At 37.9% G+C, this 14,086-nt stretch overlaps 1 protein-coding gene across 1 annotated transcript in view; it reads right to left on the bottom strand.

Moving 5' to 3' along the window:
• Positions 1–5,143: 5,143 nt before the first annotated feature.
• Positions 5,144–14,086, bottom strand: part of LOC138914128 (apical junction molecule ajm-1-like) — a 51,966-nt gene continuing 43,023 nt past the window's right edge. Inside the window, exons 3-4 of the mRNA XM_070219368.1 lie at positions 5,340–6,734; positions 5,144–5,269 (exon numbers count right to left, since the gene is read on the bottom strand). Coding sequence (XP_070075469.1) covers positions 5,144–5,269; positions 5,340–6,734 — 1,521 coding nt within the window. The remainder of the gene's footprint in view (positions 5,270–5,339; positions 6,735–14,086) is intronic.

Raw genomic sequence — 14,086 nt, 5'->3', positions numbered from 1 at the left:
TAGTTTTACTATTACTTACTAATTATATGTTATACATTTATCACAGGGAGAGAAAAATTCCGTCGTGATGACTGTAAGGAGTCTCATGCCCAATCTATGCTCGTGTTTTGTTTCGTTGTTGAAACTCGTTCCAAAAGCGCCGAGAAGTCTAGTTCATTTAGCTTCCTTTCCATTACAGATTCACTGGTTGAGCGGCATATATTAAAGTCACCCAAAATGACTATTTGATTTCTTACGCCCAATTCCTGCTCTAAGCAGTCTACAACTGCATTCCTTAACCTTGACACTGGAAATGAAGGATTTCTGTATAATAATACATATATGATTTGGAGGTGCTTAAATGCAATAATTTGGCATACCTCATTAATGTTTCCCGTTTCAATAGTTCGGTGAAAAATAAGTTCAATGTTTTGGAAAATGTGTGGCTTTGCAAATACAATTACTCCATTGTGAGCCCTTCTGTTTCCTTGGTTTATACCATTGATTTGAGCGACTTTATTAAATCCATTAATTTCGCAATCCTCTTCGTTAAGAGTCCAACTTTCGACAAAGCACAAGATGTCTGCTGATTTTATAAAAATGTCCGTTTGTATATCAGCCATTCGCAAATGTAATCCCTGAATGTTTTGATAGTAAATTATAATTTTCTCTTCGGGATTGTCAAAAATTTGCTTATGAAATGGTATAAGATTCTTCTCAGTTCTGAGGCTTTTTAGCTCAATATAAACTGAATCTGTTTCTTCCATTTTCCTGGGGGCAGAAAATTGTCCAATAATATATAAGCCAGAAGCTTTAGTTGCTCGGCTGCAGGCAACGTAAAGGGCAGCTCGGCTTATTCGATTTTCCACATTCACAACCACTTCGCTATATGTCGCTCCTTGACTCTTGTGTATCGTTATGGCTTCAGCAGGTACTACTGGAAACTGGAAGCGCTCTATCATAATTCGGTTACTATTACCGTATTGAAATGTTCTCAGAATTCGCTCTATTGGAGTCCAATCCGGGTGTGATCTGTTTGCTTTTTTTGTTCGAGCTTCGGATCCAATTGATGACTCTGTAAATTGCATCCAAAGAGTCGATATCGATCCGCTTGGTGTTTGGTCAATCTGCATAAGTTCACCACTTGCTCCATTTACTAATCCATCACTGGTGTCAATATTCACTGTTATCATATATTTAGCAGAAGTTTTTAATGTTAATGAATATGGGAGTCCTTGAGTATCCGACGTTTTATATGCCTTAACTTTTTCCAAAATCCTAAATTTATTTTCTGTTGAATCCGAAGCGGATTTTACCGTATCCTTTGCTGTTGATATAAACTCTTGTGTATCAATTTGCTCCAGTCTTAAGTAATTATATGCGTTTACTTTTGCGTTTGAATAGAATAGTCGAATCGCCTCTCTTGGAATTGATTCCAAATCTCTTGAATGAATCTCTCTCTCCTTTATTAAAGCAATGTCGGCATCTGTCATATTTCCCTCCGACATATTATTTAAGGCTACAGCAAAATCACAGTCTTCACGTTGTCTCATTATCTCCGTCAATTCAAAAAATTTAAACAAATCCCATAGTGGTGTTCCTATAATCGCGCTATATGCGTCTCTTGTGTTGGGTTTAAATATCCATTTGTCACCAACAGGCTGAAGCTGTTTAAGGTCTCCAAAAACTATTATGGAAATTCCTCCAAAATATTGGTTTGTTCTGAAAATTTGTTTTAACCGACAATCCAAATATGATAGCACTCTAGCTCCCACCATTGATATTTCATCAATTATAATTAATTTTATATCCATAAGTTTGGAATGTGTAGTATTCAACGTATCGGCGCTTAATGGCTTTAATCCAGCAGAAGACTGGTTTACGGGTAACGAAAACAATGAATGCAATGTATGTCCTTTTATTCCAAAGGCCGCTTTACCTGTTGGAGCGCAAAGTAAAACTTTAGCCGAATCTGGATTACTTCCAGCCAAAGTGTTAAATCTTAACATAAGTGACTGATAAATGGTCGAAATTAATCGACTCTTTCCTACTCCTGCGCCGCCTCCAATATACTCATAAAAAATATTCTTTTGATTCATATTATGCATTAAATGGGCATAATATTGACGTTGTTTACTATTAAGAGATCGCACTAAACTACAAACGTCATCAACTGGAATCAATGGAGGCAATTTTAAGACTCTTGGACCGTCTTCATCAGAACTGGGATCAGTAGGGTTTTCTTGAAACACATTCGGATTCCGTTCCACTTCGGGAATGGCAAATCCCCGAAATTCATCATCCAAAAGTTGTGTTGCGAGAATGTCATTTTCTTCGGGATCATCATTGTTGTTTTGTTGTATTTCTCTTATTATGTCCTCAAAGTCTTCTTCATTTATTTTGTCGTAGTTCTTTCTATTAGTTTCAATTAAGATTTTGTTGAGATTATACGTGTCTTCATTATTATTTTCCAGGATATCCAATTGCTCATTTCGCCAAGGATAAAAAAGCATTACCAGTTCTCGATAATAATCCGATCTTGAGGAATTTTTACTAAACCGTCTCCACCTCAAAATATACGGCTTACTTCGTTTCTTAAGAGTACCCGAATTATTCAGCATAATTAGGTTTTCCGCTGCAATATTCTCCTCTTCATCTTCCTCATCATGCTCCGCATATTCATCTTCTTCATTTCTAGTTTTGCGGACTTTTCGATCGTAGAGTGCGACAAAATCCGCGAGACATACTTGCTCCATACTTTCCGGCCTAAGTGTATAATAGTCATTTATTCCTGCGACGTATATATCTGTAGAGTCTGAGGGCAGTCGCTCCAACTCCTTTTTTGACTTGACCATTCGGACTCTTTGCTCAGGAAGTGATGTATTTATGAACTTGCTTCCGTTACTGGTTTCTGACAAATGCAGCCCCAAAATATTGTAAACAGCTTCCTGAGCTGATATTTCGGTTCCATTTATGAACTTATTTCCAAGATGCTGCAGTTTCTCCTTTACAGATCTATCGCGATGTCCTCCTTCTGTTATTTCTTCCATGGCTTCTCTAAGCAATCTTGAAACTCCTCTATTTGATTTGTTGATGTAGTTTATGATATAGCTACAACAACCGTACGCGTCTAAAATGTATTGAATGTCCATGTTGGCTCGGTGAAGTTTTAATATGTCCTCATTGTAAGCATTTAGCATTCTATCCGAGAATTTTCTTCGTAGAAATATTTGCGGCTTCTTTAAAGTTGATCGAATAGCTAAAATATAGTCTTGGTAGTCGACCTCTAGTTTGTTGAGGATATTTTCAAATTGGTTTAAATGTTGAACTTCAACTTCGGTAATGATTCGTTTATCGTCCAATAGCTCTTGAATTTTCCTCCATGTGTTTTTTAGCCTTTCCGTAATTCTTTCTTCATCGGAAAATGGATATAGAATTTTTGTTTCGGGCATCGGCGGAAACGGCATATTAAAACGGCATTTTCCTTCTCGGTTGAATTCCCTTTTGCAAGTAGCTGTGTGCCTATGCAACTGATATTTAATGATGTCCTGCAGGTCAATATTATCTCCATTAGTTGAAATAAATCGGTCAATAAAAGCTATTACCTCCTCTAAATTACCGGGAACAATGTCACTCTGGATTTTTGGCGCATTTTGAAGCCAATACATTCCATGTGAGTGTGGGGACCCCCTATGTTGAAATTCAATTCTCCAATAAAAATGAGTTAAATTAAATTCCTCGAAAATATTTGATTTAAATAATTTCATCAATTGACGTAGTCGGTAATCAAAGTATCTTGCGCAAGTAACCGGGTCCGATCTAATCAATCTAGCTTTATCCGTACTAGAAAGATTGCCTGCTTCTTCTTCGGTGATGGTTCTGTTATCCAAAATTAGACTTAAATTCACAAGAAGCTCATTCCACTTGGTCTCAGCGGCCGAGAGCGTTATAAAAAAAGTGGGTAATCCAAATTGCCGAATCATAGCCAATACCTTTTTTTTCTCAGCTTCCCAATGAGCTGGAGAGGATCTTAAGCCTTTTAAAAGATGGTATCCATCATTATGCTGTATTAAGCCGTTCACAAAGGTTTCATCCATCATATTTGAAGCGGTAACATGTGAGTTTCCAGACTTTTTCCTTAAGCAAATTGAGATTGCGTCTTTGATACGTGTAAGTTCATAGCATTTATACATATATAAAATTTTTGGAACTTTTGCACACCGTCGATCGTAAAACCGAATTTGAGACTTTACTTTGCGGCCATACGTTGTTTTGCATTTAAAGATTTCTCCACACGAAATGGTGGGAAAAGATAATTCCTCAGCATCTTCATCAGTTGTCATGTCCACCGGTCGACGACCTTCGCCGGGAGCCATTGCTATTATTTGATGGTTTTCTACTGGATCGTTTTCTAATAAAGTTTCCTGTCCTCCAGGATTTAAATTGTCTTCATCAGTGCTGATCTGTGGAGCAGGGTTGACTTCCATTTGCTCATTTAAAAGTTCCTCCACAATTGGGAGATCCCTATTGTCAGCAATAAACGCAACTTCATTATTACCTCGAAATTCATCGAGCCAGTTTTGAGAAACAAAGACATTATGCTTCTGGTATAATTCCGTATTGACCAAGTAACGCATCGCTTCCATAACTTTGCCTGGTCTAATAGTTTCAGTCATAAAACTATGCCGATACTCCAATTTTCGTTTTAGATGCACTTGAACTACATGTGTATTCTCAAAAGTGCGCGGCAGGGCAGTGACAGTCTCCGACACCGAAATGGGAATATTAATAACGGCTCCTCTTACTGCGCATTGCCTCTCATATCCCAATGAAACAATTCGCATAAATGGTATTCTCGGTGAAATCAATCTTTCTTCCAGACATGTTAGATCCTTTAAGCAAGGAGGGACTTCAGGTAGGTCGAAGCCCTGTGATAAGCATAAGTTTGGTATTTTCCCTTTGGAAATCCTTGCGTGACATGTATTACAGAAGAAATAACGGTCAGATGAATTGGGAAACTTTTCAGATAAGTAAAAGGCTTTTGAAACATCAAGTTGAGGATATTTAGATATTATAATCCTTTTGTTTAGCGCTTTAACCTGAAAGGGAAACCATAGTCCTCCACAACTTGTACATATTTTACTAGGACCCATCTTTATATTATTTAAATAGGTATTACGTGCTCCAGATCGTCTAATTTGCCCTTGTAGCTCTCTTTGTTCAATCTGCTCTTCAGGAGACAATCTAGCTCTCGCATCAATATTTCGCTGGGATTGTCTTTGAGACTCTGCTGCGCGATTTTGTGAATTATTTCGATAGTTTATAACTCGAGCCTCATTCATTTCCCGGACTTGCTCTACCATTATGCGGGTTTGCTGACGGGTCATTCTTCTTTGCGAAGAATTTATCCTTTGCTGCTGGCTTCTCCTTGCAAGATCACTCCTTGCCGTCCGATGGTATTCTGCATCTCGCTGACGGTAGTCATTTCTATAAGCAGTACTTTGCCTTCTTATAGCTTGCTCCCTGGTATTTCTTCCCTGTTCAATTATTCTGTAGTCCTCCAAAGAGCGCATCAGAGCGTGGCGCGCAGTATCAATTTCGCGCTCAGACTCTCTATAGGTCGTATTTTCCCTTCTTATGGCGTGCTCTACAGTATTTCTTTCCTGATCAATTAGTCTATAGTCCTCATAGGAGCGCATCAGGGCGTGGCGCGCAGCATCCACTTGGCGCTCAGACTCTCTATAAGTCGTATTTTCCCTTCTTATGGCGTGCTCTATAGTATTTCGTTCCTGTTCAATTGTTCTGTAGTCCTCCAAAGAGCGCATTAGAACGTGGCGCGCAGCATCATTATCGCGCTCAGACTCTCTATAGGTCGTATTTTCCCTTCTTATGGCGTGCTCTATAGTATTTCTTTCCTGTTCAATTAGTCTATAGTCCTCGAAGGAGCGCATCAGGGCGTGGCGCGCAGCATCCACTTGGCGCTCAGACTCTCTATAGGTCGTATTTTCCCTTCTTATGGCGTGCTCTATAGTATTTCGTTCCTGTTCAATTGTTCTGTAGTCCTCCAAAGAGCGCATCAGAGCGTGGCGCGCAGAATCAATTTCCCGCTCAGCCTCTCTATAGGTCGTATTTTCCCTTCTTATGGCGTGCTCTACAGTATTTCTTTCCTGATCAATTAGTCTATAGTCCTCATAGGAGCGCATCAGGGCGTGGCGCGCAGCATCCACTTGGCGCTCAGACTCTCTATAAGTCGTATTTTCCCTTCTTATGGCGTGCTCTATAGTATTTCGTTCCTGTTCAATTGTTCTGTAGTCCTCCAAAGAGCGCATCAGAGCGTGGCGCGCAGTATCAATTTCGCGCTCAGCCTCTCTATAGGTCGTATTTTCCCTTCTTATGGCGTGCTCTATAGTATTTCTTTGCTGTTCAATTATTCTGTAGTCCTCCAAAGAGCGCATTAGAACGTGGCGCGCAGCATCATTATCGCGCTCAGCCTCTCTATAGGTGGGGCTTTCTCTTTGAATGGCACGATCCGCGGTATTCCGATTCCGCTCTCGATCTGCGAACCTACGATTTCGTCTGCGTGCGGCATGAGCCTGTGCATCTTGCGAGCGTTCTTCTTCTCTGCCTTGCGTATCCGCTTCCCGAGCTTCTGCCAATCGTTGCGAATTTCGGGAACGTACTTCATTTAAATTATCCCTATAAAAAGCCTGACTACGAGTATTTATAGCCCGACGTCTTTGATCCGCAGAAGTTTTCTTTAAGCGCGGCATTTTGATAAAAATTCGTCAGAAATGTTTGTCAAATTGAAGATTAAGATAAAGATTTTAAATAAGAAATGTATGTAATAGATGAGATATAGATGCTTATAAAATAAACCTGAAACCCCTGAAAAAGATATATATGCATATAATATGAACCTGAAAAAGAAATATGTAATACTAATCTACAAATACAAATATTAAGTTAGAAAAAAATACAAATACTAAGTTAGAAAAATGCAAATATTTAAAAAGAAAACGTATCTTTTGATGGTGAAGTAGTCCAAGTGCCAATCCAAATCAAAGTACAAATCGTAAACCAAATCCAAATCCAAATCCAATCAAAGGGTGATGAAGTCCAAGTCCAAGTCCAAATCGAAATCCAAGTCCAAATCCAAGTTCAAATCCAATCCAATCCAATTTAATCCAGTTTACGATTTAGTCTTTAAAAAGACTGAAAATCACCAAAACCACTTCACCACAAAAGTATACGCACAGAAAAAGCTGAAAAGCGAGTGACGCAGCACTTAAATAAACAATTTTATTGCTCAACCCTCTACGTTTCTTTGAGAATCGAGGAGGAGAGCACATGTACCATCAAAAAGTTCATGGTCAAAAATTATGAGAATCGAGGAGGACAGCGCTGTAGAGTTGGCGTGGCACACACGCATAATAAACTTGCGCTGTATGGAAAGCAAAGGAAACTGAATCTAAAACGCCAACCCTCTAGCACTTATAGCAAATGTGGGCGTTAGAGTGGGCGTGGCACATAAGCATAACAAACTTGCGCTGAATAGAAAGCAAAGAAATCTAAATCTAAAATCCCAAACATCTAGATCTTATAGCGAGTGTGGGCGTTGGATTGGGCGTGGCACATACGCATAACAAACTTGCGCTGAATAGAAAACAATGGAATCTAAATCTAAAAGTACAAGGCTCTAGCTCTTATAGCTTCCGAGATCATAAAAAAAAAGTTCAAATATGATGGTAAAAAATGAGACAATTCCTTCAGGTTTTAAATGCATGGCCCATACACAACGCTTTTATGAGAATCGAGGAGGAGAGCACCAATACCTTCAAAAAAGTTCATGGTCAAAAATTATGAGAATCGAGGAGGACAGCGCTGTACTATCGAAAAAAAGGAACTTTGTGTAATAATATATAAAAAAAACTTAACTTAATAATATATAAAAAAAAAAATATTTCCTACATGTAACCAATTTAATTATTAAACGGCAGCTTTAGTATACAGTTGTCTGATTAGCAAGAACTATTACCCTGAGCAACGTATACATAAATAAATAAGATTTGCATATTTTCATGTCAGCAGCTTTAGTACTGCAAAAATGTCATGTAAAAATAGAAAAAAAGGGATATTTTCACAGCATTTAACTATTGTTAATATGAAAAGTATGAAAAGTATAACTATTGTTAATATGAAAAGTATGAGATATAGACGTTCGATCGGCACGCGCTTTTACCCTGATCAAGGTACGCACGAGGAGGACAGCGCTGTAGAGTTGGCGTGGCACACACGCATAATAAACTTGCGCTGAATAGAAAGCAAAGGAAACTAAATCTAAAACGCAAACAGTCTAGCTCCTATAGCGAATGTGGGCTTTAGAGTGGGCGTGGCACGTACGCATAACAAAATCTTATAGCGAGTGTGGGCGTTGGAGTGGGCGTGGCACATACGCATAACAAACTTGCGCTGAATAGAAAACAATGGAATCTAAATCTAAAAGTACAAGGCTCTAGCTCTTATAGCTTCCGAGATCATTAAAAAAAAGTTCAATTATGATGGTAAAAAATGAGACAATTCCTTCAGGTTTTAAATGCATGGCCCATACACAACGCTTTTATGAGAATCGAGGAGGAGAGCACCTATACCTTCAAAAAAGTTCATGGTCAAAAATTATGAGAATCGAGGAGGACAGCGCTGTACTATCGAAAAAAAGGAACTTTGTGTAATAATATATAAAAAAAACTTAACTTAATAATATATAAAAAAAATATTTCCTACATGTAACCAATTTAATTATTAAACGGCAGCTTTAGTATACAGTTGTCTGATTAGCAAGAACTATTACCCTGAGCAACGTATACATAAATAAATAAGATTTGCATATTTTCATGTCAGCAGCTTTAGTACTGCAAAAATGTCATGTAAAAATAGAAAAAAAGGGATATTTTCACAGCATTTAACTATTGTTAATATGAAAAGTATGAGATATAGACGTTCGATCGGCACGCGCTTTTACCCTGATCAAGGTACGCACGAGGAGGACAGCGCTGTAGAGTTGGCGTGGCACACACGCATAATAAACTTGCGCTGAATAGAAAGCAAAGGAAACTAAATCTAAAACGCAAACAGTCTAGCTCCTATAGCGAATGTGGGCTTTAGAGTGGGCGTGGCACGTACGCATAACAAAATCTTATAGCGAGTGTGGGCGTTGGAGTGGGCGTGGCACATACGCATAACAAACTTGCGCTGAATAGAAAACAATGGAATCTAAATCTAAAAGTACAAGGCTCTAGCTCTTATAGCTTCCGAGATCATTAAAAAAAAGTTCAATTATGATGGTAAAAAATGAGACAATTCCTTCAGGTTTTAAATGCATGGCCCATACACAACGCTTTTATGAGAATCGAGGAGGAGAGCACCTATACCTTCAAAAAAGTTCATGGTCAAAAATTATGAGAATCGAGGAGGACAGCGCTGTACTATCGAAAAAAAGGAACTTTGTGTAATAATATATAAAAAAAACTTAACTTAATAATATATAAAAAAAATATTTCCTACATGTAACCAATTTAATTATTAAACGGCAGCTTTAGTATACAGTTGTCTGATTAGCAAGAACTATTACCCTGAGCAACGTATACATAAATAAATAAGATTTGCATATTTTCATGTCAGCAGCTTTAGTACTGCAAAAATGTCATGTAAAAATAGAAAAAAAGGGATATTTTCACAGCATTTAACTATTGTTAATATGAAAAGTATGAGATATAGACGTTCGATCGGCACGCGCTTTTACCCTGATCAAGGACGCACGAGGAGGACAGCGCTGTAGAGTTGGCGTGGCACACACGCATAATAAACTTGCGCTGAATAGAAAGCAAAGGAAACTAAATCTAAAACGCAAACAGTCTAGCTCCTATAGCGAATGTGGGCTTTAGAGTGGGCGTGGCACGTACGCATAACAAAATCTTATAGCGAGTGTGGGCGTTGGAGTGGGCGTGGCACATACGCATAACAAACTTGCGCTGAATAGAAAACAATGGAATCTAAATCTAAAAGTACAAGGCTCTAGCTCTTATAGCTTCCGAGATCATTAAAAAAAAGTTCAATTATGATGGTAAAAAATGAGACAATTCCTTCAGGTTTTAAATGCATGGCCCATACACAACGCTTTTATGAGAATCGAGGAGGAGAGCACCTATACCTTCAAAAAAGTTCATGGTCAAAAATTATGAGAATCGAGGAGGACAGCGCTGTACTATCGAAAAAAAGGAACTTTGTGTAATAATATATAAAAAAAACTTAACTTAATAATATATAAAAAAAATATTTCCTACATGTAACCAATTTAATTATTAAACGGCAGCTTTAGTATACAGTTGTCTGATTAGCAAGAACTATTACCCTGAGCAACGTATACATAAATAAATAAGATTTGCATATTTTCATGTCAGCAGCTTTAGTACTGCAAAAATGTCATGTAAAAATAGAAAAAAAGGGATATTTTCACAGCATTTAACTATTGTTAATATGAAAAGTATGAGATATAGACGTTCGATCGGCACGCGCTTTTACCCTGATCAAGGACGCACGAGGAGGACAGCGCTGTAGAGTTGGCGTGGCACACACGCATAATAAACTTGTGCTGAATAGAAAGCAAAGGAAACTAAATCTAAAACGCAAACAGTCTAGCTCCTATAGCGAATGTGGGCTTTAGAGTGGGCGTGGCACGTACGCATAACAAAATCTTATAGCGAGTGTGGGCGTTGGAGTGGGCGTGGCACATACGCATAACAAACTTGCGCTGAATAGAAAACAATGGAATCTAAATCTAAAAGTACAAGGCTCTAGCTCTTATAGCTTCCGAGATCATTAAAAAAAAGTTCAATTATGATGGTAAAAAATGAGACAATTCCTTCAGGTTTTAAATGCATGGCCCATACACAACGCTTTTATGAGAATCGAGGAGGAGAGCACCTATACCTTCAAAAAAGTTCATGGTCAAAAATTATGAGAATCGAGGAGGACAGCGCTGTACTATCGAAAAAAAGGAACTTTGTGTAATAATATATAAAAAAAACTTAACTTAATAATATATAAAAAAAATATTTCCTACATGTAACCAATTTAATTATTAAACGGCAGCTTTAGTATACAGTTGTCTGATTAGCAAGAACTATTACCCTGAGCAACGTATACATAAATAAATAAGATTTGCATATTTTCATGTCAGCAGCTTTAGTACTGCAAAAATGTCATGTAAAAATAGAAAAAAAGGGATATTTTCACAGCATTTAACTATTGTTAATATGAAAAGTATGAGATATAGACGTTCGATCGGCACGCGCTTTTACCCTGATCAAGGTACGCACAAAAAAATACGATTTGGAAAGTTTCATGGGAATAGCTTATATTCAACGCGAAATATCCTGAAAAACGACAAATTTTGACCGATTTCACCCTATTGTTCCTATGGGAGCTATAAGATATAGACGTCCGATCGGCACGCGCTTTTACCCTGATCAAGGTACGCACAAAAAAATACGATTTGGAAAGATTCTTGTCAATAGCTTTTACACTGAGCGAAATATCTTCATTTTGTGAAATCGATATCCGATTGTTCCTATGGGAGCTATAAGATATAGACGTCCGATCGGCACGCGCTTTTACCCTGATCAAGGTACGCACAAAAAAATACGATTTGGAAAGATTCATGCCAATAGCTCTTACACTGAGCGAAATATCTTCATTTTTGTGAAAGCTATATCCGATTGTTCCTATGGGAGCTATAGGATATAGACGTCCGATCGGGTCGGCTTTCAAACTTGATCTGCGTACACATGTTTTAGGACGACTGTGAAAGTTTCAAGGCGCTAGCTTTTAAACTGAGCTCGCAAACGGTATTGAAACAGACATACAGACGGACAGACGGACAGACGGACAGACGGACAGACGGACAGACGGACAGACGGACATGGCTATATCGACTCCCCTATTGATCCTGATCAAGAATATATATACTTTATGGGGTCGGAAACGTCTCCTTCACTGCGTTACAAACTTCTGACCAAAATTATAATACCCTCTGCAAGGGTATAAAAATATTTCCTACATGTAACCAATTTAATTATTAAACGGCAGCTTTAGTATACAGTTGTCTGATTAGCAAGAACTATTACCCTGAGCAACGTATACATAAATAAATAAGATTTGCATATTTTCATGTCAGCAGCTTTAGTACTGCAAAAATGTCATGTAAAAATAGAAAAAAAGGGATATTTTCACAGCATTTAACTATTGTTAATATGAAAAGTATGAGATATAGACGTTCGATCGGCACGCGCTTTTACCCTGATCAAGGTACGCACAAAAAAATACGATTTGGAAAGTTTCATGGGAATAGCTTATATTCAACGCGAAATATCCTGAAAAACGACAAATTTTGACCGATTTCACCCTATTGTTCCTATGGGAGCTATAAGATATAGACGTCCGATCGGCACGCGCTTTTACCCTGATCAAGGTACGCACAAAAAAATACGATTTGGAAAGATTCTTGTCAATAGCTTTTACACTGAGCGAAATATCTTCATTTTGTGAAATCGATATCCGATTGTTCCTATGGGAGCTATAAGATATAGACGTCCGATCGGCACGCGCTTTTACCCTGATCAAGGTACGCACAAAAAAATACGATTTGGAAAGATTCATGCCAATAGCTCTTACACTGAGCGAAATATCTTCATTTTTGTGAAAGCTATATCCGATTGTTCCTATGGGAGCTATAGGATATAGACGTCCGATCGGGTCGGCTTTCAAACTTGATCTGCGTACACATGTTTTAGGACGACTGTGAAAGTTTCAAGGCGCTAGCTTTTAAACTGAGCTCGCAAACGGTATTGAAACAGACATACAGACGGACAGACGGACAGACGGACAGACGGACAGACGGACAGACGGACAGACGGACATGGCTATATCGACTCCCCTATTGATCCTGATCAAGAATATATATACTTTATGGGGTCGGAAACGTCTCCTTCACTGCGTTACAAACTTCTGACCAAAATTATAATACCCTCTGCAAGGGTATAAAAACTTAACTTAATAATATATAAAAAAAATATTTCCTACATGTAACCAATTTAATTATTAAACGGCAGCTTTAGTATACAGTTGTCTGATTAGCAAGAACTATTACCCTGAGCAACGTATACATAAATAAATAAGATTTGCATATTTTCATGTCAGCAGCTTTAGTACTGCAAAAATGTCATGTAAAAATAGAAAAAAAGGGATATTTTCACAGCATTTAACTATTGTTAATATGAAAAGTATGAGATATAGACGTTCGATCGGCACGCGCTTTTACCCTGATCAAGGACGCACGAGGAGGACAGCGCTGTAGAGTTGGCGTGGCACACACGCATAATAAACTTGTGCTGAATAGAAAGCAAAGGAAACTAAATCTAAAACGCAAACAGTCTAGCTCCTATAGCGAATGTGGGCTTTAGAGTGGGCGTGGCACGTACGCATAACAAAATCTTATAGCGAGTGTGGGCGTTGGAGTGGGCGTGGCACATACGCATAACAAACTTGCGCTGAATAGAAAACAATGGAATCTAAATCTAAAAGTACAAGGCTCTAGCTCTTATAGCTTCCGAGATCATTAAAAAAAAGTTCAATTATGATGGTAAAAAATGAGACAATTCCTTCAGGTTTTAAATGCATGGCCCATACACAACGCTTTTATGAGAATCGAGGAGGAGAGCACCTATACCTTCAAAAAAGTTCATGGTCAAAAATTATGAGAATCGAGGAGGACAGCGCTGTACTATCGAAAAAAAGGAACTTTGTGTAATAATATATAAAAAAAACTTAACTTAATAATATATAAAAAAAATATTTCCTACATGTAACCAATTTAATTATTAATCGGCAGCTTTAGTATACAGTTGTCTGATTAGCAAGAACTATTACCCTGAGCAACGTATACATAAATAAATAAGATTTGCATATTTTCATGTCAGCAGCTTTAGTACTGCAAAAATGTCATGTAAAAATAGAAAAAAAGGGATATTTTCACAGCATTTAACTATTGTTA

Source organism: Drosophila takahashii, unplaced genomic scaffold (genome assembly GCF_030179915.1).
Source record: "Drosophila takahashii strain IR98-3 E-12201 unplaced genomic scaffold, DtakHiC1v2 scaffold_126, whole genome shotgun sequence".
Classification (NCBI taxonomy): Eukaryota; Metazoa; Arthropoda; class Insecta; order Diptera; family Drosophilidae; genus Drosophila; species Drosophila takahashii.
This window is presented reverse-complemented; position numbering and strand designations above follow the sequence as displayed.